Raw genomic sequence first — 26,642 nt, 5'->3', positions numbered from 1 at the left:
TTTACCATGCCATCCAAATTAGGGTACTACTTGAGACATCTCCCTTCCTGACTGATTCAGGGCAGGTCACTGCCCAGCTTTTTGGAGTGGGAGGTTTTGTTCTTAGTAATGCTCCCATGCTCACTAGGGGCATTCTTCACATCCAGGGAGAGATCTTAGTCGCTTCTCTCTGACTGACTGCAACACTGTGCAAGCACTATGTATCAGCAGAGACTGCTGGTTAACACAGCTAAGGCTCCCAAAGCAAACTAGATCTAGTTAGTATTGCTGATTGAGACTATTCAAAGCATCACTTAGCCTTTTGTCGCCCTTCCTTCCTGGAAAGATGAAGAGTAAGCATGCCAGGCTCGTATGCCAATGACGTACGTGACTGAAGCTGGAAAGAACTATAGGAAGTCTCTCTGCATCAGTTGTCACTTTTCATATAAAACATTTATTTTAAAAAGTTGCATATAAAGTTCTACACAGGACGGTTACCATTTCTATAGTAAAAAAAAAACCAAACCCAACCCAAAACAAAACCAAATGAAAAATCCAGCCCTGTCACTCAAACAGGAAAAGGGTTGCTCATTCTCAACAATCCACATCTAAGAGACTTCAATATGCATTTTGGTAGAACACCGTGGACAAACTGCAAAAGTAGAGTACATTAGAGAAAAAGGTTCTAGATGTACATATTTACATCGTTATCTAACACATGTACTTTTTACCACCACAGCCACAGAACCACATTAGCTCTTGGAATGGATCTCATCCTCTACTCTGTTTCTGTGCTGACACGGCTATTTAGGCTGCATTACAGAAATCACTGTTTTTACAGAAGACTTTTTTAATGGGCTTGGTCCACTGCTAATGCCCTGGCACTGTTCCAGAAAACTGAGGGAGGGTTTGATCACTTATTGGGTCCCCAAGGGGGAGAAGGCCGAGGATAGTAGACACTGTGTAAAACACCTCCCCTCACTTCATCTTCCACTCTGAGGAGAAACACAAGCTTGGGAAGGACTCCCTTCTAGTCAGAGGGTGAAAGAGCTTTTTGACTGAAAGCTGCCTGTAAGAAATTTTAAGTTTGTATCATGATTGTCTGATGAAGTCATTTTAAATCATCTGAGCAAGTTCTGCTGTCAGATTTACATTAGCTCTTCCTACCCACCATGTTTCTGAGGGAAGAATTCCATTCTTCAACAAGTATAAAGTTCAATTTCTAAACTTCTTAAACAAAGCAAAAGCAGATGGCTCAGTATATAAATATATCCAGCATCTGGATTCTCAGTCACAAAAATAACATCCTTTATACAACAGAAAATGGATCAACTATGAAGCAATTCTCCATTGGCCTTAAGATCCAACATCTTCATCAACAGCTTTGTCTTCATCCTCTTCCTCCTCCTCTTCATCATCTTCTCCCACTTCTCCATCTCGCTTCTCTTTTTCAAGCATCTTTAGGTATTTGCTAGCTAAGATCTTCTTTGGCAAGATATCTGGAAGGTAAAATTGTTTCTTTTGTAGTCAGTTTGAATACTTATATTGCCTTATTCATACTGTTGCATCCATATCGCTAATGAAATGAAGTAAAAAAGAGGCTTTGTTAAAAACATTATTAAGTGAATAACCAGGTAAATTAATCTGACCTATACAGCTGTAAGAATAAGAGGGAATTACCTGCTTATGGTACAAATAACCGAAGATAAGGAATGCATTTTACAACTGATTACTGGCAACTGTCTTTACTATTTGCTCATGTACGTTATTTATTTGATGTAAAATAGAGTGCTCAACTACTCAACTGCCTTGGACAGATTCAAAAAGCCAGCTATTCCATTTATGTCCTGTAGAAACGTTTTTTCTGCATTAAGGTAAGGTACTTGTTCGGGGCAATAATGATGGACCTGAGACAAAGCAGAACGATGTGGTTTGTCCACAGGGAACCCAGAGAAAGACTGGGCTAGGGGTATCTTATTCTCGACCTATATCCTTGAGCTAAGTATTACAGCAAAAATCCAAGTATCAGTAAAAAGTGTATGCGTGCACACACGTGTGCGTCCATATATATATATATATAAAAGGAGAGAGGAACCTTACAATGAATCACTTTGAGAAACAAGACTTAAAGATTTAAATGTGTAATTTTGGGGCCACATAACTTCTCACATAAAGATGTGCGGTGATCTTGCTTTATGGGCTGAAAGCTTTCAGATGGAGTTGCTGGAATTTTAAGAAATACTGAAGGCAATATGCTGATAACTAATTAGCCTTGTATAATTTTGAAGTACCAGAAAAATCCCCATTCACAAAGAAATGTTTTCAGTGATGTAGTTTATGAGTTCCAGCTGTATGTCATACAGGAGATTAATGACCAGCAGGAGAACTGTGTCCTCGGAAAACAATTCAATAACAGCAAGATTTCATTTTCCAAATTACGTACTGGATTTACCATCATGCTACAGATACCTGCAAGGAACTGAAAGGTCTCACACTCTTCTGCGGTATGAGACAGGTCACTGTAAGTTAAAGCGTTCTTCTCCTTGCCTCTGCCATGTTTGTAGGAGTATGTAGCCAAATACTGAACAAAAAGCTCCTAAAAAGTTAAAACAAAAGCAAACAGTCAAACTATGAATTCACATATATAGTTGGCAGCGCTTTCTTTAATCCCTATTTAAAGGCACAAGCACCATATTTAACTGTACGTATACTGGGCACTCTGTGCAGAGACTCACTAATTTCAGGAAAGCTCAAGGTCGGGATATGGTTGCATCTCCTTGGAGCACAGACTGCAGGCTTGGGTTCTGGTACACAACTTCATCTGTGCTGCTCTTCAACACTCTCCACAGCCCAGCAAATGACAGCTGGGATCAGAAAGCAGCAAGGTATCATTTTCACCCGGGCTGATTTATACTAATTGACAGCGGTGGAAAGAAAAACCTCCCGCATCCCTCACAGACTCGGGGAGCTCAGCTGGACGGGACGACGCCCCAAACACCCCCCACCCCTTTTGCACAGCGGGAGCCCTGAAGCGCGACGCTTGATGGCCGCCGACTGACAGACAGAGGTAGGAGGGGAAGAGAGGTGGGCTCGGGGTCGCTCGCCGGCGACGAGGTCGGCACTGACACGGCGCGGCTGCGGCCGGGGTGGCCCGGCAGCGGTGAGGGGAGCGAGGCGGGAGCCCAGCCCGCAGGCAGCGGTACCTCAGGGGAGGCAGCGGTACCTCAGGGGAGGCACAGGCCCAGCACGGCGGGGAAGGAGCGGCGTCGGCCGAGAGGGAGGGGGAAGAGGGAGCCGGTACCGTGGCTTTGGCGGTGAGGAACAGCGCGTCCTGGTTGATGCTGGAGACCTCCGGCGAGCTCTTCATGATCACGCGGATACGCGACAGGGGCAGCGACACCAGCCGGTTCTCGCCGCCGCTCAACCTCGCCGCCATCTTTCCCCCCTCCACCGGCTCCAGCCCTTCACCCCCAACCCGGTCAGAAATGGGCGGCCGCCGCCGCGGCGCCGCACGGCGCGCTGGGAGCTGTAGTCCCCGGCCGCCGAGGGGGGAACCCCGCGCTGTGCCGGCGGGACTACAACTCCCATGAGGCAGCGCGCTCCCCGCTTCTTCGGCGGGAGAACTACAAGCTCCACGGTGCAGTTCGCGTCCATTTCCCCATCTGCTCCCTCGTCCGACCTCGCGGCGGGGACGGGACGCGCCGTGATTCCCGGGACGTCCCTCGGGGTGGCCGAGTCTCCCCTCCGGCCCCGCGTTTCTCACAGGCCGGTGCCGGCCCCAGCACAGGCGGGAGGAGCCGCGGGGGCTTCCCTCGCTCAGCCCCTCGGCGTGGGCCTTCGCCCCAGGCTGGCACCTGCGTCCGGGGAACTTGTTTTTAATGGCAAATAGGTTCATCCTATATATATTCCAATTATAGGCCAGTGGCTACAAAATCGTTAACTCAAACTGTAATTACGGGCTGCTAAATACCTCTTTTGCTGCTGTAGTACAGTAAAAGGGAATGCCGCCTGGTAATCCTGACACTTGTCAGAGGGATGTTGAGGTGTGGAGGGCACACGTAAACTATTAAGTGATTACGGGGCTGTGTCTTTATTATTAACGCGTTCCCTATGGAATATTTACCCTGTGCGTCTACTGTGCAGGTAGCCTGTAACGTGTTGATGGATGATGTGTCAGCCTCGGCCTGCGGAAGGCAGTGGGGGTTTTGCTACTGACAACGTTGGCTCCAGAAGTTTGTCTGTGCCTGTTCGGGTCAGAGCCGCCATGCTCCCACTGAGAGTGAGTTAGCGCTTCCAGAAATGATGACACATAGTTGGCATTTCATTAATGGCTTGAATAAAAAGTCTCCTGTATGCTTCACAAACAATATGCCTGATCATTTGTATTGGTAAGAAGTCTGCAAAGGCCACTAATTTGATCGCTACTTAGCATGAGGGGGAAGAACAGGAGCTTTTCCGCAGTACACGATAATAGTTCACGTAGAATTTAGGGCAGAAAGGGATGTACCCATAAAGAATCATATTGGATGGAAAATACAGGGAGTTTGTTAACTGAATATTACTAGCTTATATAGAATTTGCCCAGTACATGAGGACAAGGCTTTCCTACAGATAATACTGATTTATTAATAAAAGATAGCACCTTAAGCAGTTGTAAGCACCTTAGTGCAAGGATAGTACAGTGATGTGTTCATTGGCATCAGTTCCAACATTACTGTATTAGGAGACATGTTTTACAGTTAGCTATTACAGATAATCTACATCTCTTAAACTGCGTAATTCCCTCGAGGTTATAACTTCTGTGAGGCCATTCTGTGTAAGTTATACCTGAAGTGAAGCGTAATGTCCTGTGATGCTATAGGGATATCTAGCAGGCGCAGTTTCTTCCTTGATCCTTACCATCTTGTGACATCTTGTGGAAACAGTTGACATTACTATGGCAGTGAATTTCTTATAAATACTACTGGGGTCTTTCATGATTTCAACATGCACATAAACCCCCATCAAACTGCCAAGATTTCTGAGGGTATTGAGCTATTTGGATACAGATTTCGGATCCATATAGCTCCCATAGGATTTAGGGACCTGCCTGTAGTCGTTTTACTCGGCTGTGGACAATGCAGTTTAAGGTGGTCTGGGCAAACCAGGACTTGCTCTTTCTTCTCCCCTAGGTCCTACCTCCTTATCAGACATTTTGTCTTTTCCTGTGCATTGCTCCCTGAAAGGCCACACGTGGGACAACTCTTTTTTCTTCAGTACCATGCTGGTCAGATGACAGCTTTCAACTGATGAGAATAGGAGCAGGAGCACAGCAAACTTAAGGCATCTCTCCATGCTGCTAACACAGCTTTAGTTTGCGGGAGACAGAATTGCGATGTAGCTGTATAGCATAAGGTGGGTGCGCACACACTCTGAGAGTACCATGATATTGCAATAATACTGATATTTAATAATTTAACTTTTTTTTAGTATATTTTGAAATTGCAAAATTAATGTCTTACCAGTAATGGAATGAAACCCGTTCCTAATTAAAACAAACAAACAAACCCGTAGAGCAGTTCATACTAGAATTTTTTCTCTTGAATCAGAACTGAATTGGTATTGTTATTAAGAATTCTTTGTTAAACCTGACTGAGAACACAGGTTAAATAAATCTCTCCTCTGGTAAATTCAGAACAACAGTTTGCCTAAAACCTAATATGCCCCGCTCAGTATAGGGACTGTTTGTACTAATTACAAACTGCAGAGCAGCATCACATCTCAGTGTCTCCTTTTCTACTCTCACTTGTCTCACCATTCTGTGCTAGAGGAGTCCTTTTTTGCTGTGCTTTGCAGACCTGAGTAAGAAACTGCTCAGTGCAGGTATTTTTGAGCTCTTTAACTAAATTAGGTCTAATAAAGGAGTGACCAGAGATGCTATTCTTGTCCCATAGTGAAGATTTGTTTCCTGTTACTGACATCAGTGCGCTTCCCCGCAGCAGTCTCATTTTTTTACTTCATTGTGTAAATATGTGTGTCTGGGTGGCGTATGCACATGCACAAATTTCCAAGGAAAAAAAGGAAAGATTAGATTCTTTCCCCTGACCTCTGTCTCTCACTTTTCCACTGCAATTTGTACTCTCAGTGCAATGCCATGGTTTCTCTAAGCTTCTCAACATCGGTTTCATATTTAGGGAACTCAAGAGAAACTGAGGCGCTCTGTTAGCAGTGTAGGTACTGTGCAAGCTCTGGCAGGAGAACAGGAGGATGGTGTTAAAGCCTTTTCCTAGCTGCAGTCTCACCCTATAGCACCACCCTTTTAACTGGTTAAATGTGAGGCAGGGTGCATAAATTCCAGATTACTGGTACAAACTCTTAGTGCTCTGAACCTGAACTACACTGGAAAAAATTTATTCATGGGCTGAATCTGAAGCAGAACTTAACTGAAGTAAGGTACTAATTTGACTCCCTAATTTACTGATTCTACTTCTACTGTCCTGTACTGAGTGGAAATACAGCAACGGCAGAAGTAAAACTTACTGCTCCAATAAATAGTCTGTTCAAGTGAGAACTTATTCACACGTACTAGTGAGAAACCTGAAAGCAGAAAAGAATGTTGAATGATTGAAAAGTACTTCTCTGTATCAGATCTTCATTGTATGATATTGGTAGAAAAATAATTATAAACCTGACATAATCAGAATTCACCATGGAAGAGAATCTGGAGAAAGTATCTGCTGAATTCACAAAAGCTACTGAGAGAAGTTAGAGTACTACTGGAAAAAAGAGCAAGTATAGTAAATGGGGTTACATCAGACTGGCAGCCAGTCACCAGTGGTGTTCCCCAGGGCATGATTTTAGGGCCAGTGCTCTTTAATGTTTTTATAAATGATCCAGACACAGGAATCAAATGTACATTAAGTAAGTTTGCCAATGATACTGAACTAGGAGGAGCTGTGGACTCCCTCAAGGGTAGAGAGGCCTTACAGAGAGATCTGGATGGACTAGGGAGCTGGGCACTGACCAACCGTATGAAATTTAACAAGAGCAAGTGCCGGATTCTCCACCTGGGACAGGGTAATCCTGCTTATGCATACAAATGGGAGGACAAGAGGCTGGAGAGCAGCCCTGCAGAAAGAGATCTGGGGGTTTGGATTGATGGCAAGTTGAATGTGAGTCAACAGTGTGCCCTGGCAGCCAAAAGGGCCAAACGTGCCCTGGGGTGCATCAAGCACAGAATAGCCTGCCAGTCCAGGGAGGTGACTGTCCCACTCTACACGGCACTGGTGTGGCCCCACCTCCAGTACTGTGCGCAGTTCTGGGCGCCTCAATGTAAGAAGGACATCAGGCTATTAGAGTGTGTCCAGAGGAGGGTGACCAAGAAGGTGAAAGGCCTCGAGGGCAAGACTTAGGAGGAGTGGCTGAGGTCACTGGGTTTGTTCAGCTTGGAGAAGAGAAGGCTGAGGAGTGACCTCATTGCAGTCCACAACTTCCTCAAGGGGAGCAGCAGAAGCGGACGTGCTGATCTCCTCTCTCTGGTGACCAGCCATAGGACACGAGGAAGTAGAATGAAGCTGCGTCAGGGGAAGTTCAGACTGGACATTAGGAAAAGATTCTTCACTGGGAGGGTGGTTGGTCACTGGAACAGGCTCCCCAGGGAAGTGGTCACAGCACCGAGCCTGTCAGAGTTCAAGGAGCATCTGGATGATGCTCTTAGTCATATGGTTTAGTTTTAGGTAGTCCTGTGAGGAGCAGGGTGTTGGACTTGGTGATCCTTATGGGTCCCTTCCAACTTGAGATGTTCTGTGATTCTATGATTCTATAATAGAAAGAGCATGAGGAATTCTAGCTGCACTGAAGATCTTCCATTTATTCTAGAGGGAATATGAGGGCTGTAAATTGCTTGGCAAAGCCAAAAAGCCCCCTGAAGCATACATTTTCTTTACACAAAAGCAGAGCATAGCAAAAAAGATTGGCCATTATGTTGCTGAGTGACATTTTAAAACTAATTCATACACATTTAAGAAGTTAATAGAATAATTAGAGATTTAATTATTTATGATTTGTAATCACAAAAAATAATGAAATCTACCATTAGTGTGTAAAGAACAGTGGATAAGTGCTGAACTAGGAAAAAATCTGCCTGTGTCAGCAAACAAGGGAAGGAGCTGAAGTCAGTCTGGCAAAGCAGAAACACAATATGTGCATAAGTACTTGGCACAGACAATAATAAATGTAAGGTTATATTAAAAGAAAGAGGTGTCTAGCACAAGATGCATACTGTAACAAAAGAAATTAACTTCTAAATTTTTAAAATTTCAAGCACAGCAATACAAAACCAGCATTATAAACTAAAACCAGACAAGTTCATGATGAAGCAGAAGCATTTTCTTGCACAAGCAAAAAACGCTATTCTGAGGGTATTTGATGAAGTGTTATTTGGTAGGGATAAGAAGGTTGCATCATATTCACAATAACGAGATAAATCTGAGCAGTTGGTAAATTACATGTTAATGAACAAATGCAAACAGAAAATGACTGAACTGACAATGGTCACTTTAAGATACGTAAACGTTTGGAGGTCTCAGGGGAGGCTCTCAGTGTAGAAGTTCCTCCATTGGACTAGCTGGAGCAATGAAGATTTTCAAAATAAAAAATAAATACCTGGAAGCCAAGCTTCTAGGTAGACAATACAATGTCTAATCTTCCATTACCATTTTTGAGAGATACATATTTAGACAACTTCTCTTCAGAGTTGTTCTAGCCCTTGGAATTATTCAGAACCTTACATGCCCTCATCCTGAAGGATCTCAGGAGACTGAGTAGCTTAATGGTGATGAGAAAGCTCTAGATCACAGCATTTACAGAGCCATAATCTAAATTATCTTCTAGAGATGATAAAATAATAGATACTCCAATGTACATTTAGTAATAACTATCTTAATTAATGCAAGTCACAGATTGTCATCACCTTTTTGTCTCGTAGGGCAGAAGTGAAACAATAAGCTGCTGAGATGAACTATGTCCAAAAGTGCTTCTCAAACCCTCTCCAACCAATGCTATAGGGTAGATTCGGTAGATTCATGAATAATGCTGAGCAGTGGCTGTGTTTACATGACACCAAATCTTTAAGGTATTTTGGTATCACCAATACCACAACCAAATACAATGTCAGCATTTGCCATCCAGTTAGTACTCACATCAATACTGTAGAAATAAGATGTAGCAATCACTTCTCTGTGAGAAATGCTCCTAGTTAAATTCCTGGTAAAATTCTGTCAGAGAAAACTGGTTTTTTCTTTATTTAAAACTGTCACTCTCTGTCCCCTCCATCCTAAATTTGGCCAAGTTTCATCCCTGTGTGATGAAAGACGAGCCGGCAGGGAAGAAGACTGGCCTGGCTGGAGAGAGCATTTTGGCTGGCACTCAGGAAAAAAAGGAGAGTTTATGACCTTTGGGAGAAGGGGCAGGCAACTCAGGAGGACTACAAGGATGTCATGAAGTTATGCAGGGAGAAAAAAGTGACAAAGGATGAAGAAAAGGCTGAGGTACTTAATGCCTCTTTGCCTCAGTCTTTAATAGTAAGGCCAGTTGTTCTCAGGGTACCCAGGCCCCTGAGCTGGAAGACAAGGATGGGGAGCAGAATGAAGCCCCCATAATCCAAGGGGAAGTGGTTAGTGACCTGCTACTCCACATAGACACACATAAGTCTATGGGGCTGGATGGGATCCACCCAAGGGTACTGAGAGAGCTGGCAGAAGTGCTCACCAAGCCACTTCCAATCCTTTATCAGCAGTCCTTGCTAACTGGGGAGGTCCCAGTTGACTGGAAGTTAGCAAATGGGATGCCCATCTACAAGAAAAGCTGGAAGGAGGATCTGGGGAACTACAGACCTGTCAGTCTGACCTTGGTGCTGGGGAAGGTTATGGAGCAGATCATCCTGAGTGCCATCACATGGCACGTATAGGACAACCAGGTGATCAGGCCCAGTCAGCATGGGTTTATGAAAGGCAGGTCCTGCTTGACTAACCTGATCTCCTTCTATGACCAGGTGACCCGCTTAGTGGATGAGGGAAAGGTTGTGGATGTTGTCTACCTGGACTTCAGTAAAGCCTTTGACACTGTTTCCCACAGCATTCTCCTGGAGAAACTGGCTGCTTATGGCTTGGACAGGCGTACTGTTCACTGGTGTCGTGGTTTCAGCCCAGCCGGTAACAAAGGACCACGCAGCAGCTTGCTCACTCCTCCCGCCCCCCTCCGGTGGGATAGGGAGGAGACGGAGGAGAGAAAGGGGAAAAAAACCCCCCCAAAACAGAATCTCGACGGTTGAGATAAGGGCAGTTTATCGGGACAACACACACAAAAAAGAGAAGTTACAACAACAACGGTACTAATGAAAGAATATACAAAAAGAGTGATGCACAGTACAACTGCTCACCAGCCGGGACCCGATGCTTTGCCACTTCCCCCCCCCTCCCCGAAAGTCGAGAGAGCCCCCCCCAGCCCGCTCCCTATTTATACACTGAGCACGATGTCATATGGTATGGAATAGCTCCTTGGCTAGTTCAGGTTAGTTGCCCCGGCTATGCCCCCCACCTCCCAGGTTCCTGTAAAAATTAACTATCCCAGCTGAACCCGGGACAGCTGGGTAAAAAACTGCCTGGATGGCTGGGCCCAGAGTTGTGGTGCATGGAGTTAAATCCAGTTGGCGTCCGCTCACAAGTGGTGTTCCCCACGGCTCAGTATTGGGGCCAGTTCTGTTTAATATCTTTATCAATGATCTGGATGAGGGGATTGAGTGCACCCTTGGTAAGTTTGCAGATGACACCAAGTTGGGCAGGAGTGTTGATCTGCTTGAGGGTAGGAAGGCTCTACAGAGGGATCTGGACAGGCTGGAGTGATGGGCTGAGGCCAACTGTATGAGGCTCAACAAGGCCAAGTGTTGGGTCCTGCACTTGGGTCACAACAACCCCATGCAATGCTGTACGCCTGGGGAAGAGTGGCTGGAAAGCTGCCCAGTGGAAAAAAGGACCTGGGGGTGCTGGGTGACAGCCGGCTGAATATGAGCCAGCAGTGTGCCCAGGTGGCCGAGAAGGCCAACGGCATCCTGGCCTGTATCAGAAACAGTGTGGCCAGCAGGACTAGGGAAGCGATTGTCTCCCTGTACTCGGCACTGGTGAGGCTGCACCTCGAATACTGTGTTCAGTTTTGGGCCCCTCACTACAGGAAAGACACGGAGGCGCTGAAGCATGTCCAAAGTAGGGCAACGAAGCTGCTGAAGGGTCTAGAGCAGAAGTCTTATGAGGAGCAGCTGGGGGAGCTGGGGCTGTTTAGAGAAAATGAGGCTGAGGGGAGACCTTTATCGCTCTCTACAACTGCTTGAAAGGAGGTTGTGGTGAGGTGGGTCGTCGTCTCTTCTCCCAAGTAGTAAGTGATAGGACAAGAGGAAATGGCCTCAAGTTGTACCAGGGAAGGTTTAGATTGGATATTAGGAAACATTTCTTCACTGAAAGGGTTGTCAAGCACTGGAACAGGCTGCTCAGGGAACTGGTTGAGGGACCATCCCTGGAGGTATTTAAAAGACGTAGATGTGATGTGTAGGTGTGATGCTTAGGGTCATGTGGTGGACTTGACAGTGTTAGGTTTACGGTGGGACTCAATCTTAAAGGTCTTTTCCAACCTAAATGATTCTATCTAAATGCAATTGCTCATCCGAAGTCTTCAAAAACTGTGAATTCTATTTAAGTTATTTTGTTGGAGTGCCATTACTTTAAGTCATGACATGTCCACTTTTACTCCAACAAGCGTCTGTACTGGAAAAATAGAGACAGAGGCTGAGAATGCTACCATGCCAGAGGATTTGCAAACTGAGGCTGAAAGCAGTTTCCATTTCTCTTGCTTTGGCTGAAGAGGAAAGGTGGCAGGGGAGGGCTTGCAAGAACAGATCATACAAATTTCCTTTCTCTTGACATTTGGACAACAAAAAGATGGTTTGATTGATGATCTGCCTTGATAAATGTATAATACTTGGGCCAACCAGCTTCATGGGGAGTGGAGTGGCAGCACATAGATCTCTTCTATGGGGAGAAATAGTAGCAAGTCAGAAGAGTTGGTGGCAACCAGGACCATATATCTGCTCTCCTGCATTACTGTGGAATATGAAAAAACTACTGGAATGAGGAAAAGGTTGTCAGAGCCATCTACTCCCAATTTTTTGTACGCAGGGTTTTATATATATATATATATATATATATAAGCATATATTTGTGTGTATATATAGATATATCTGATGTAAAGTTATAGAAGAAATGTCTGGTTGCTGAATGTTGATTTCCAGCTCTCCCCATAGCTGGCAGATCAGCAGTGTGCAAAGAATTAAGTTAGCAGTGCGTCTCTTGTGTTTTCACATGCATCTGTAAAGCTAATAAATGTGCATTTTAAAGAGAAACACCTAGCTCTCAGGTGTCTCCCTTTGAAATGGTGTCTCTCCATTTTTTTTGCTGAAGTTTCTGACCTGTCATTGAGAAATATTTGTTTACCATGTTATTAAATAATTAGTCCCCTAAAATGGGTTAAGGCCATTTATTTGCCTACATTTACATTTAATATTTGTGTGTTGGAAGTAGGCTTGTGATCCAACTGGACCTTCCCATGCTCTGTAATCTTTCCCCAGCAAAACACTTGTAAGAAGGGCTCCCTAATAGTGACCTTTGGGGAGCCACATTGCCAATAACGTAAGTAAATGGCAGTCACTATCTAAAGCTGGTAATTAAATGTATTTTTTAACATTCCCCCAAATTTTTGTATAACTACTTCTAAAATTTATGTTTTACAAAATTTAAAGATGTACACTTTCTAAACTTGGAGGCAATGGAACTCTTTTTTCCCAATTTTTGCAGGGATTACATTTGAACCACTTAAATGAGCTGTCTGTTGATAAATGAGATGGCAATGTTCTTTGGACTGCCTGCATGAAGAATTTCCCGCTGTCAACAGCAAATGCTTTATCAGACTGTCTTGTGAATAGAAGTCTCATAATTTAATATCATAGTTCAATTGATCATCAAGTTTTTAGATTACAGAAAATCCCCAAGGGTGCAGTCCTATGTAGTACGATCTTAAATGGGAAGAGAGTCAAATATGGAGAGGCTTGGCACCACTCAAGAGACTGCTGTTTGGAAAACAATGCTGGAAGGATGTTATCTGGGACCCTGAGCTGACAAGTTGCAGCTACGTCCTGTCAACTCCTGCCCAAGTGAAAACCAGAGGATGCTCCGAGAATCTGTCCGAGAGCTGCTGTAATGAGATGTGCCAATGCTTTGTTTTCTTCACCAAAACTAAGAACCCGTTTTGTAAGCTTGTAGTTAGCGGAATAAAATGTTGTTTATTTTTCATTTAAATACTGCCTCATTTCAAGAGTGATTTCAAAGACATTTGGCAAATACTGAGATATGAGATCTCATTCTCACTGAGAACTGCTGCTGTAACTATGATGTCAGAATCATAGAATGTTTTGGGTTGGAAGGGATGTTTAAGATCATCTAGTCCAACACCCCTGCAATTGGCAGGGACACCTTCCACTAGATCAGGTTGCTCAAAGCCCCATCCAACCTGGCCTTGAACACTTCCAGGGATGTGGCATCCACAACTTCTCTGGGTAACCTGTTCCAGTGTCTCACCACCCTCACTTCTTCCTTATGTCTGATCTAAATCTACCCTCTTTCAGTTTAAAACTGTTGCACCTTGTCCTGTTGTTGTGGTTTAACCCCAGCTGGTAACTAAGCACCATGCAGCCGCTCACTCACTCCCCCCATCCAGTGGGATGTCGGAGAGAATCGGGAAAAAAAATGTAAAACTTGTGGGTTGAGATAAGAAGTTTAATAAAACAGAAAGGAAGAAACTAATAATGATAATAATAATAAAATGACAATAATAATAATAATAATAAAAGAATTGGAATACAAAACAAGCGATGCACAATGCAATTACCACTTGCCAACTGATGTGCAGTTAGTTCCCAAGCAGCGCTCTCCCCCAGGCAAACTCCCCCCAGTTTATATACTGGGCATGATGTCCCATGGTATGGAATACCCCTTTGGCCAGTTTGGGTCAGCTGTCCCAGCTGTGTCCCCTCCCAACTTCTTGTGCCCCTCCAGCCTTCTTGCTGGCTGGGCATGAGAAGCTGAAAAACCGTACACTTAGTCTAAACATTACTTAGCAATAGCTGAAAACATCAGTGTGTTATCAATATTCTTCTCATACTGAACCCAAAACATAGCACTATAGTAGCTACTAGAAAGAAAACTAACCGGGACACCTGTCACTACAGGCCTTGGTAAAAAGTCTCCCTCCATTATTCTTGTAAGCCCCCTTTAAATATAGCTGCAATGAGGTCTCCCCGGAGCCACCTTCTCCAGGCTGAACAACTCCAACTCTCTCAGCCCTCTTACCGTTTTCATGGCCCTCCTCTGGACCAGCTCTAACAGGTCCATGTGTTTCTTATGCTGGGGACCCCAGAGCTGGACACAGTACTCCAGGTGGGGTCTCACCAGAACAGAGTAGAGGGGGCAGAATCACCTCCCTTGACCTGCTGGCCACGCTTCTTTGGATGCAGCCCAGGATACAGTTGGCTTTCACATCTGCGGGCACGCACTGCCAGCTCATGTTGAGCTTCTCATCAGCCATCAAGTCCTTCTCCTCAGGGCTGCTCTCAATCCACTCATTGCCCAGCCTGTATTTGTGCTTGGGGCTGTCCTGACCCATATGCAGGACCTTGCCCTTGGCCTTGCTGAACTTCATGAGGTTCCCATATCCCCCACTAGAAACCCACCCTAACTCTCACACCAGGCTTACGCTTCCCAGCCCCTTCAGGATTTTTGCCCTTGAGGCTACAAAACACCCAAGACCGACTTCACCCGCCGGCTGACGGTCATTCCTTTTAACGGGTTCCCCTTCGAGGAACGTCTCAGGTCCGCAGGCACAAGCGCCGTCCCTGAGGTAAACCCGGCGGACGACCCCCCCACGCTCCCAGCCCGCCACCGCCCTTTGCGCATGCGCCGCCCTCCCTGGCCCGGGCGGGGCTGCCAGCAGCCCGTTGCCGTCAGTTCCGCCGCGCCCCGCCCCTCCCCGCCCCGCGCGTCCGGCAGCAGGAGGAGGCGGGGGCGGTTCGCGTCCCGGCTGTGAGTGCCCCTCCCCACCCCCCTCCCCGCCGCGTTACCTGTCCGCCAGCCCGTGCCGGCCCTGAGGCGGTCGCCCCCTCCCCAGCCCTTCCCCGGAGACTCTGCCCCTCCCCACAGCGGCTCCCCTTCTCCTCACGCTGCCCCTCAGCCCCCTCTGCCAGGGCATGGTGTGTACCTCCTGCGGGCTCGTCTCTTGTTTTAACGTTTCTTTCTTTCTTTTTTTTTTTTTTTTCTCCTTCCTAAACTTCGCCGCGCCTTTCCCGGGGAGAGGGAAACGGAGCGGCCGCGCGGGGCGAAGCCCTCCCGCCTTATCCCTTCCTGCCCGCCCGCTGCGGCGGGACGCGGCCTCCCGCCCAGTCGGGAGCGGCGGGAACGGGCAGCGGGGGCAGCGCGCTGCCCTGCCGCTGCCTGCGCTTCTGGCTGAGGGCCGGGCAGCGGGCGGGGGGAGAGGGGATGGAATTTACCGGGTCTTCGCACTGTCGGTAGTCAGGGGGAGCCCCTCCTCGAACGGCTGCTTTCCCCCCACCTGTGCTGCCGGGATCACAACTCTTTTTCTTCGTTCTGTTTGGTAAAACCGATAGTGTCAGTGTAAAGCTGTGCTGCGGGGCTTTTTTTGAGGGGGGGTTGGGTTTTTTGTTTGGTTTGGCTGTGTGGAAGTTTCAGAGGGTGCTTTGGAGCCGAAATCTACCAAGGGATCTGTGTGGTCCGGGAGGTCTCAGGAGATGTGAGGGTTTAGCTAAGCTCTGCGTGTCTTCATTTAAGGCACAGCTGCAGTACCGTAAACAATTTTAGATAGCCCAGGGGAGAAGGAATTCTAAATTTTTAAATATAAAGGCAGAAAACATTGCCTGGTCCTTCTGATGAACCTGCATGTGTTTTCAGGAAATGACGACTTCACTTTTTCTCAAAAATAAGCGTTCTGGACCCGATTTTCCTCTGCCTGGCCATGTGCGAGCACTGATAACTGTGTAAAGTTTGGTCATTCCGATCTGGTGTCGGTTTACATCCCACCTCACACGATTTTCCGTATTTCCCCAAGGCGTGTTGTGGAGACAGACCGGAGAGCCAGAGCCTCAAAGGACATCTCTTCCGAGGTGGCGCTTCGGCCGGCGTTTACTTTGTGGCTCTGGTAGAGAGAGACTCTCTGCTGCCCCACGTGTTAGGTTGGCTTCTGTAGCTGCACAGTGAATGGGAAACTGATTCGCTTGAGAAAACCTAATTTATAGGTTTTTGTTGGTGGCCGTACTGATATGTGACTAAGAACACTCCTTGTGCACAGTGTAACTTTGTCAGTAGGCTGCATGATTGAAGATTTAGTAAAACGATGAAGGAAAGTATTAATATTGTAGCACGTATATACAGGATGCAGAAGTGTTTAGCATCAAAGTCCTGGTTTGATTCAGCAACCATATGTACTTCTGAATGTTAAAAAAATAATGTACATTTCTCTTTTACTAGCCTGCAGTTGATGCAAAATGAGTGTTCCTGACTACATGCAGTGTGCTGAGGACCATCAGACTCTTCTGGTTGTGGTTCAGCCGATTGGCATTGTACCCGAAGAGAGCTTTTTCAGGATCTACAAGCGAATTTCAGCAGTGAGTCAAGTTAATGTGCGTGACTCTCAGCGTGTGTTGTATATCCGTTACAGGCACCATTATCCCCCAGAGAACAATGAATGGGGGGATTTTCAGACACACCGGAAAGTTGTGGGGCTCATAACTATTACAGACTGTTCTTCTGCAAAGGACTGGCCTCAGACTTTTGAAAAATTCCATCTTCAAAAAGAAATGTATGGTTCTACTCTCTATGATTCCCGGTTGTTTGTCTTTGGGCTTCAAGGAGAGATTGCAGAGCAGCCCCGCACAGATGTGGCGTTTTATCCCAGTTATGATGAATGTGAAACTGTGGAGAAGAGAATAGAAGATTTTATCGAATCCCTTTTCATAGTGTTGGAGTCTAAGCGGCTTGACAGAGCCACTGATAAGTCTGGAGACAAGATCCCGCTCCTCTGTGTTCCTTTTGAGAAGAAGGATTTTGTAGGTCTGGACACCGATAGTAGGTAAGCAGCTATTTTTGTCAGCTTGCAGGTCTTGAAAAAACATGTGGCAATTGCTAGCCTTTAGAATAAGCCTATTAGAAAGGACAAAGTGTACTTCGTTACACAAAGGTCGTGCCCCTATCTTATTGTGTATGTCTGCTGTAATTTAAGAGAATTTAATTTGCAGTCTGACCATATTTGATGTTTTGAGCTTATATTTATTTAATTTATGAGGCTAATCAAATAGTAGGAAGAAGTCACAGGAAAGGTTTGACAGATTCTGCTATAAGGAGACTTTATGCTGGAAAGCTTCAAATGTTTCATAGATATATAGTATTGATAAAGAAATTCAATTAATATTAATGAAAATAACTTTATGGTATGTTGAGCAGTATTTGACTAATCCTATTTACTGTGGTTTTTTTCCCCCAAGCCTTTGTCTACTTTTTCATCCTGTGAAACAGTGACCATTTATTTTGGTGACTATGATGTCCATCATCTTTCTCTGTCTTTTGTTTTTATTTAATTATTTGGTGTTTTTTACCCATCTTGTTTTGCTACCATTCTTCTCACAACTGTTCTCTTTGGTTTTGTGTATGTTATAGGTTTTGATTCCCCACCCGCACTCCCCATCTTTCCTTCATAATCATTTGCATGCTCAGCTTTCAGATTTGAGTGTTACATAGTTCTTGTATTAGGGATTAGTAATTCTGGCTTGCTAGCTACAGGCAGGTGCAAAATCTGTTTGATTCTGCTGTTTGCAGTCAAATCCAAAGGATGGAAGCAACCATCTTTTCTCTTGGAAAAAAGAGAGGTGTGGAAGCCCCATCAAAATATGTAGTATGCATGGGAATAGTATCTTTCATGTCAGTCTTGTTCTACTAGGGATGCCAGCCATGGTTATTGTGTGTAAAAGCTCAGAGGTATCCAGGCAGGGCTGTCCAGAGCTGCCCAGGCAGGTTTGCGAAGCCTTCTGATCATGTTAATCAGCTCTGCCTGCGTAATTAATCTTAGCCTTAGAATCTCTATATAAGAATGTGATGTACTGGAAGTAAGTATTCTAAGTTCCTAATTAGTTTGAAGCCCTCCCTTAAATTATCTCTGGTTGCCTGGAGGACCAACAGTACCTTTCTCCACTGCTCCTCGTCCTCTTTGCTGGTGACCAGTTGAACTTGTTCCGTTCTGACTTGCTTACCTAATGTTGTTCCCTACTCGAGCTACTCTTTCAGTGTTCTGGTTAGTCCCTGCACTATTCAATTTTCATTAGTGGTATAATTTTGTTACTGTTTTTTGTACTCTGCATGGGCGGTAAACTTTTGTAGACTAAACGAGCCCTTTTAGAATCTTGGCTTTACTCAGTTTGGATGAATTTTGGTTGAACGTGATGGCTGAGATTTCCTATTCCAGTTAGCTAAGAAAACTATGAGTTTTGACCAAGAACCTGAAAATCAGAATTAATTATGTTGTTCAATTGTGTCTTCTAAATAGCATGCTTCCAAATTGTACTTTGGAAGTCAGTTCCTTGCATAAATTACTTCTTTATGAGCAGTGGCTGTGTTGTAGCTAGTGGCTAAGTATTTCTGGTGAAGTTCTGAAGTGGTGGGCAGCTGAAATAACAGGCAGTATGTTTGTCCACACATATCCAAGAAGGTATTTTATGCTGTTGCACTAAAGAGTTGAAATGGATTTAGTGTGATGCTTGAGTTCTTTGCAAAATGGAAGGTGTATGACCCTGGTTCTGTAAACATACGGGTTTATACAGGGTTAATCACTGGTTCAGGTATACACACAACCTTGCTGGGTGGTTTGAATACCAAATAGTTTTTCAGTAAGTCTAGATCAATGGATATACTTTAAATGTTTGCAGCACTTAACTGCTCAAAGGAAAGGTGTTAAATATTCTCATCTTTCCTCTTTCAGTTCAGTATTAAGAAAGTGTTTCAGCTTTATTTTCCTGTGGAGTTAGTACTTCTGATTGTTTTAAAACTTAGGATTTATATATGAATAGCATAAGCAAGCTGAATTCAAAGATCTTTATATTCAGTTTAGTATTTTGTGTGGATGAATAAGAAAATACTCTAAATGCCTGGACTTTTTTTTTTTAAATATTTTTGAGTTTTGTAACACAAAGGAGAAATGTATGTAATCCCAAGTAAACATCAGAAAAGGAGTTGTCCTTGACTGAGTTAGAAATGCATCTGTGTAGTGGACCTGAGCTTCTCTGCTCAGGGACCCTTCTAGGCACCTGTCATGCAGCATGATGCATCTCTGTTTCTGTGTTCTATTTAGCAGAAATTCAGGACCATGAAATGTGGTTGAACTAAGATCAGTTTATTAAACTAACATACACTTTTAGGTCTAAGTCTTTAGATGTGAAATGGTAGTATATTGCATTTTACTGCTTGGGTGCAATAAAAGGTTTTTATTGTAGCGTGTTCTCTTTTGCAGTGACAGATTCCCTAATTAAGGGGAAGGCGTTGCATTAAGTCGTAATCGGGAGATACAGGGCTAGAAGGGACCTTCTTCAATGGAGTCCAGTTTCTGTTTTTGCAAGATGCAATGTTGTATATTTCTGTTCAGGGAGAGGTTGTAAAGGTTGTCTGAATGCATGGAGTGCATATGAGAACATCTGGTAGCATAACTATTGCTACTTTGTTGGTTTTGAGTCTGTCAGCATAATGAGTTTAAAGAATGAAATAAAAAAAAAGGTGTTATTGAGATACTGAGGCAAATGAAACAGCCTTTTCTAGAATAGGTGGAAGTTTCTAAAGAGTTAAAGGCAAAGAATGTTCCCTTAGTCTTTTATAAACCCTCCATCCCTTTTGTTAAAATTTTTTGTCTATAATGTATCCTGACCTCCCAGTCAGTGTGCAACTAACTGGTTAAAAAGCACAAATATTCTGTATTAAATAGATGGAAGAGAAGGCACACCCTCTGTGCTTATAACAGAGAGTATATGTCTTTGCTGCTGTAGTTGCAGATGTCTGCTTAGGCTAAATAAGCATATCTTTTCCTGTAACTTCTAAAATTGAAGTTAAATTTCAGTCTGTAGCAAAGGTCTCATTAGATGCAAAGCGCAGCTGTAACCTTGAGCTAATGAACTGGGTTGATACATTGAGTGAAAATATGTTAAGAAGTTACATGGGACATAGTAATCATGGTCACGTGATTTGAAGACTAGTTACAACTACTGAACTTGTTTTTGTATCTTAAAAGAGACTTTTCTCCAAGCAGTTTATTGTAAAATATTAAGGTTAATACTTTTGTTGTGATCAGGACTAGATACATAGAACTGATCTCTCTCACCCAGTAGGTAAGGCTAGCATTAATTTGGTTGCGTAATAATTGCAACATGAGTGGCTTCTTTTAAGATGCAGAGTTCATAAATTAGGAAGATGGATTATTATGCTGCATTTCAAGTAAGATTATCCTCAGAAAAAGTGGAGCTGATCTTTGTCTTTAGCAAGTTGCTTTTATAATGAGCAGAAGAGAGAACATTCCCAGAACTCGTGCTGAGATGACAATATACACAAAACCACTACATTATTTCTGTAGAAGAATTTTTTTGGCTGGTAGAAAACTTCATGTATGAAAAATAGTGGGATTAAGTCCTAAGAAGTTTTGAAGAAAGACTGTTCTGTTAAATAGGAGTTGTCGGACTGGGAGTCTGACCTTGGTTTAATTCATAGAGCACTCAGCCAGTAGGTGATCTTGGCAAATCTGTTATTTTTTCTTTGTTTCTTCATCTGTAAATTAGGTAAAATTTTTATGTGGTCACAGGGCTGCTGAAGATAATTGAAAAAGTTTCTAAAATCAGTTGCACTTGATAGTTATTTGTAGGGGCAGGGAGACTGAAAAGAATGGAAATGCATGTTCTCATGATGATACAAAGGTCCTACAAACTTGAAACTAGGAAACATACTTGCCAGAAATACCAGAAATCCCATTTGTTTAATTTTTCTATCTTATTTCTGTTTTCAGCTAAAAAAATAAACATACTCATGTATGATTATAAATCTGCTTGGATAAGCTCATTTTAATGTTGTTCACGTCAGTTTGTGTCTTAGGTTCTTTCTTTTTTAATACTGGTAAGGCATCCATTTAATACTATTGAGTGATGAGAAAGTAGGGCTCTATTTATAGATGTGTCTTTCTCTACACAGTATCGTAGATGGGATTTGTTCACTGATTTATCAAAGTTTGTGGTATCTCAGTATGTGTATGTGGCTGTTAATTTTCTTTCTGTTCTCTGTCTTTCTAATTTTTTTTTGTTCCTTTCTTTTTTTTAATCTTCTTCTCTCATACTGCCCTGTGAGTTTGTTGTTGGGTCTAAAAAGGTAGGCTGTGATTGCGTATATTTAAAAATAGTTAGCTTTCTTCCATGTACTGCCTTTCCACTCCGCCTTCATTGCATATTTTAGTGTTGCTTTTTATATTTATTTTTCAGTACACACAAAAATAATTGCTGCCTGGAGCCTTACTACTGTGGTTGACCCCTTTTGGCGCATTTGGCAATTATATTTGGTAGCAATGCTGAATTTTTTTGTAGGACACACATAGTTTGCTTAGGCGGCTGCTGGCCTCCAGAATTTGCTTTATTTTTTAAACTCCAAAGCCATGAAGCTGTTGCTGCCTGTGTTTGGTTTCCAAATTCAAAAGTTCTGGCAGTCGATCAAATGCCGTAGCTGTGTCTTTTAAGTCTGGATAATGTTATGATTGGTGATATCTATAGTTCTGCATGCTAATTGGAATTAGCGGAATTTGGTGGAAATTTTTGTTGAAGCATTTTGCATGAACACTTTTGCAAATTCATTTTGCATGTTTCTTGTTTTTTAATTTAGCCACTTTGAAATTTTGAGGATCCAGAAATTCCTTCAAATCTCTTGCTGGATGGTCTGTAGTGAAAATAAATTCTGTCTTGAAATATACTATTGTTGCTCTGAATTTTCCATAAAATTATCCTGGGATCCTAGAAAAGAGTTGGGGATGAAAGGGTAAAGTGTGTATCGCATATAGCAAATGAGGTAGAAATGGGAATGGGGTCTAGTAGTGCTTTTTTGGTTCCTGGAACAGGTTTATTGTCCTCCAGTTTGAAGTAGTAGTAGTGGTCACTGATGGTAATGATTGTGGTTATTATTCTGATGAGAATATAAAGAGTGTGTTAGGTACCAAATTAACACAACTAACTTTAGAGAATAAGATTTTAAACTAGTTTTATAGTCAACTGTATGTGTACGTGTGTTGAGGAGAGGATCTTCTGAAGAGGAGTTTGGATGACTGACGCTATGGAGTCTTCCACGTGTGGTCCTTCATTATGTGGCAGTGCCTTCCTTCAGGATATTTCTGAGTGCATCACACTCCAGAAGGGGTTTGTGGTATGTCTTTGGGTGAGACTTGGGTGTGTCTTTGAAACTTAATGTCTTAAATGATCTTCTAGAGGAAAAATAGAAACAGCTTTTAGCAGTAGGATACTACAAGGAGCTGACCTAGAAAAAGGTTGTCATCTTATCCTAGAAAAAGTAGCAGTTAACTTACATGGACTTGGTGTCATCAATAGGATTAAGCGGTAGAGAGCCAAAATAATTAAACAGTGTTTTAATAAAAAATAAATTAGAAAGAAGCTATCTATAAGCTTCTCACTTTCAGCTTTGTCATGAAGCAAAACTAGCTAGATATTAAAATGAATAATCATAATTTTATGCTGATATATATATATGCATGTATGATTTTTTCCATTACATTTGCACCCCAGTATGCACTGAAGAAACCATCAGTCACTTGGACATGTTTTTATCGACCTAATATTGTAGATACTAGATTTTTTTCAAAACAGGCTTCCAAAATATGAAGTAAATTAAATTTTGCTGTCTGTGGAGAATGGGTTTCATTTCAATGAAATCTTTGCCTTTTATCTTTTTGGACGTACTTGCAGTAATTGGGGGGGAAGCCTCAATTCATCGTACTTAATTGTGAGCACTAAATTAAGACAAGGTTTATGTATTTGTACAGTGAAAACTTACTCTATAATTAGGGAGAAAACATCTTCCAGGAGGATGGTGAAGGCTTGCAGGGACTGTAGGAGATAGCTCCGGTCTTGGCACCACATTTAAGAGCCTAAAAGTGGGTGGAATGAATTCAGTCTTTGAATAATTAATAGTAAATTTCTTCATCACCAGGAATAAATTATCTGTTTGTTTATAAATAAGCAGAGTTTCTAAAAGAGAAGCATTTTGTATGAACAATGTTTATTGATGTTTAAGTGAATAAATGTGTTCAGACTTTGCATATATTGACATGCATAAATCGGCAGCAAAATTAGGTATTGGTTAGGAAGAGCTGTTGGTAAGGCAGTACGATTGAAACGATTCTGGTATTAGGTTCTGGTTTAGGAGTCTGGCACCATCTCTCTTCCTTCTGTTATATGACCATTTATGAACTTAATCATACGCAGTCTGGAAAATCTGGAAAAGCCCTTAAAAACTACAGTTTTGAGAGAATAAGAAATGTAATTTGTCCATAAACAGAGTTTACTTGAAAGACTAGCGGGAGGAAATTTGAAGTGTTAGCATCTTTGAAAGGAATTATAGCTGTGTAAAGAAACAACAATTCTCCAATTCCACTATTTATTCTGTGCTAAAAAAAAAAAAAAAATAAAATTAAAGGCAATATAACATAATCTTAATTTCATTCTGGAATGCACAGATTAATAAAACCTGACTTATAAAAAAATTTATACTCTCCTACACAATACTGATTCAAGATTACATAGTAACTTTTTGATTAAGGTATTTCTCTATAAGCCAAAGCTTAGACTGAAAGTTTTGGTAAGATTTGGTGCCCTTCCATAGTTCATGCAGAGCAGCTTTAATTTTCACTTTGAATTTTCTTGCTTTTTTTTTCTTAAAAGGATCTGTAAAGTACATGCTTGTTGAAAAATAAAAGATAAAAAATACTGCAATACACCTGAAAGATAAAGATCAAGAGTTGTCTTGTATTTAGCTTCCTTTAATGTCATCATCTTCACATCAATTGTGGATACAATGTATCCAGAAAAGTAGATCAGAAAAGCATTTATATAGGAGTTACTTGTAACTTTTTGGATGGAGAGGAGCAATAGGAGACATGTTTCTTGTCTCCTTTTATAATTTCCAGTTTTTCTTGCAAACAGTGACACTGGTTCTGATTGCTTTTCTATTTAATTTTTATAAGGACATTGTATGTGCTTCCATGTAGCTTAACCTTTTCAAATTTCTCTCCTCCATCCATATAAATCAGTTACTTTTTCTTCATCTTCTTGATGAACTATTCTTTTTTCGAACCAACTACAAGGAATAAGACATTATTTTGTTATTTGGTGGCTGAACGCAGTGGTTATCTTTTGAACTTGATGCTTCTCTTTGGTGTAAAAAACCCAACCCAAGAACCTCAAAAGCAAACAAACCAGTAACAAGTAATTGTTTTCATTATTATAATTTCTCCTAGCATTTCTGCTTTAAAATCTAAAGGAAATAAATTAATATGCTTATTCCTACTCTTATACTTTGCATGTTCTGTTCCCCTTTTACTTTTTTTTTTCCACATTACAGACTTCATGAAGACAGTCTGTTTAGATGTGTTATGAGAGATCATTTCAGTCATACTTTAATTCATCTCTAGCATCCTCTGCGAAGTTCTTTGCTGGAAACCCCCCCGCTACCTCAAACCCTATTTCTTTCCATAATTGTGGCATTTCCTCTTGTATTCAGATCTTTCACTAGGGTATAAGAGTTCAGCATCTGGAGAATGGATGTTACCCTGGTGGTGGGGTTTTTTTTTGTTGTTTTTTGGGTTTTTTACGTTGTTAGGTTCAAATATACTAGGTAATTTTTAAAAAGATATTCTGTTGGTCTTAGTTTAATTGAAAAAGTATCACTACAGCTACTGAAAGCTAAAAGAACTATGACAGTCAATCTGAGGTGGTTCTTCGTATTTTTGGAAACCTGTCTTAACCAGTTTCTTTGGAAATAAATCATGTGTACAATAAAGAATGACAGATAACTCTTAGTTTAAACTATCCAAAGAAAAAACATTTTTTTTTTTTTTTTCCTTGGTGTGAAGTTAGGACAATGGAATGGTATGCCTCTCTGTATATTTATGTACTTAAAAGATATTGTTAGAACAAAAGGATATACTATTGGACTAATGTAGATAAATGAATAAAATATCGAAGTTGATGTTTAATTGTTCTCTAAGAAAACAATTTTATAGGTAGGTCAAGGGCATTCTTGCTAGGGAATGCTTTTGCAGGAGGGAGAACAGGAGGACTGCTGATGGACTCAGGAGAGCAGCATTGTTCTGAACTGTGTCTTAAATCATGAGGTGCTTTGAAAGTCTAGGTGTCTTAGTTTACATCTGTTACATTTCTTTAGCTGCAACTTACTAAAAACCTAAATAGTATGGTTAGTGCCTCTATTGCATGGATTTGTGCCCAAGTTGCCTTTTCAGTTGTAGCAAAGTGTCTGTTTAGTATTTTCAGTAGGACTGCATTGGCCTTGGCTATTAATTTTGTTTGGGAAAGGAAAGAACTTCACCATTTATTTTAATATGTAAAAAAAGGAGTAGCAAGAGAAACCCCGTCAGTTCTTTCCTGAAGTGATAGTGGTCTTTCACTAATCATCCCTTTAAAAGAAAAACGTACCTGTTTCAGGACCATGACATTTCTAAAAAGATAGTATTTCTTCACAAACATAAGCAACTCTTTACAAACCATGAGAGCCAACGCTGGCAGGAGCAGCGGTTGCTGCGTGCGGAGAGGACTGCGAGGCTTGCGAGGCCCCCACCGGGTGTCTGAGGGGGTTTCTGAGCCACCGACACCTCTCGGCTGTGTGTGGGGAGGGATCCAGCGACTGGACAAAGAGCTTCACCAGCGAACTGACAGCACCTTGGAGCCGGAGGCGCCATGGTCTCTTATGACCCACAGGAACAGGATATCACTTCAGTCTCCTTCATTTTAAGTACCAGCCAGCAACAGATAGGAAGCCTTGGCAGAGGACAAAAACCCATGAGCAAAATTCAGAGGGAGAAGCCGCACCAGCAGCACGTAGTAAAAGCTGCAAAAGGACACGGCAAGCGCTAGTAGTGTGTGACTGTGGAGAGGCACCGAGGCACCTGTCTGCCAGCATGGTATACAGTCAGGGGAGGTTTGCTGCTTGCCAGGAGCCAAGATCTGGGATGTCAGAGGGAGATGACTGCCCCAGCTGGTTAAAAGCACAGACTGCTGTCCCCTACTTCTTTTCCATGTGGGCACCGATGACATGGTAAAGCAGAACCTGGGCAAGGTCAAGCAGGACTTCAGAGCCTTGGGGGTGCAAGTAAAGGGACAGTTGCCCAAGTGATTTTCTTCTCTGTCTTGCCAGTCAGAGATGGGGGTACAGGCAGAAGTCGAGGCATCGTGCAGGTCAATACATGGCTTCCTGGCTGGTGGTGTC

General features: G+C 42.7%; 2 protein-coding genes and 1 long non-coding RNA gene across 6 annotated transcripts in view; 2 read left to right on the top strand and 1 right to left on the bottom strand.

Moving 5' to 3' along the window:
- Nucleotides 1–406: 406 nt before the first annotated feature.
- Nucleotides 407–3,495, bottom strand: CHRAC1 (chromatin accessibility complex subunit 1). Its single transcript, XM_069780133.1, has 3 exons — nt 3,281–3,495; nt 2,449–2,575; nt 407–1,478 (listed from the first exon to the last, which is right to left on the bottom strand). Exons 1-3 carry the CDS (start codon nt 3,413–3,415, stop codon nt 1,336–1,338), a joined length of 405 nt encoding a protein of 134 aa, XP_069636234.1. The 5' UTR covers nt 3,416–3,495; the 3' UTR covers nt 407–1,335.
- A 145-nt stretch (nt 3,496–3,640) lies between these two features.
- On the top strand, nt 3,641–4,346 carry LOC138684611 (uncharacterized). The gene is made up of 2 exons (XR_011323863.1): nt 3,641–4,016; nt 4,127–4,346. It is a non-coding gene; the product is annotated as an uncharacterized lncRNA (long non-coding RNA).
- Nucleotides 4,347–15,047: 10,701 nt separating this feature from the next.
- TRAPPC9 (trafficking protein particle complex subunit 9) overlaps nt 15,048–26,642 on the top strand; it is a 522,448-nt gene continuing 510,853 nt past the window's right edge. For 2 of the 4 annotated variants that reach the window (XM_069780118.1, XM_069780115.1), the window contains exons 1-2: nt 15,048–15,137; nt 16,596–17,196. In XM_069780118.1, coding sequence (XP_069636219.1) covers nt 16,613–17,196 — 584 coding nt within the window. In that variant the 5' untranslated portion in view covers nt 15,048–15,137; nt 16,596–16,612. Of the gene's footprint in view, nt 15,138–15,166; nt 15,305–15,604; nt 15,706–16,595; nt 17,197–26,642 lie in introns of those variants that run through there. The other 2 variants (XM_069780116.1, XM_069780117.1) reach the window with 2 other exon arrangements.

Source organism: Haliaeetus albicilla, chromosome 3 (genome assembly GCF_947461875.1).
Source record: "Haliaeetus albicilla chromosome 3, bHalAlb1.1, whole genome shotgun sequence".
Taxonomy (NCBI): Eukaryota; Metazoa; Chordata; class Aves; order Accipitriformes; family Accipitridae; genus Haliaeetus; species Haliaeetus albicilla.
The sequence above is the reverse complement of the archived record's forward strand: the minus strand, read 5'-3'. Positions and strand labels throughout refer to the sequence as shown.

What these genes read in the sequence shown, in the direction of transcription:
- CHRAC1 (XM_069780133.1), bottom strand. Translation starts at nt 3,415, where the DNA reads ATGGCGGCGAGGTTGAGCGGCGGCGAGAACCGGCTGGTGTCGCTGCCC. An exon ending in TCCTCACCGCCAAAGCCACG is followed by an intron (nt 2,576 to 3,280) that starts GTACCGGCTCCC and finishes TTAACTTTTTAG; the next exon opens with GAGCTTTTTGTTCAGTATTT. An exon ending in GACCTTTCAGTTCCTTGCAG is followed by an intron (nt 1,479 to 2,448) that starts GTATCTGTAGCA and finishes TTTACCTTCCAG; the next exon opens with ATATCTTGCCAAAGAAGATC.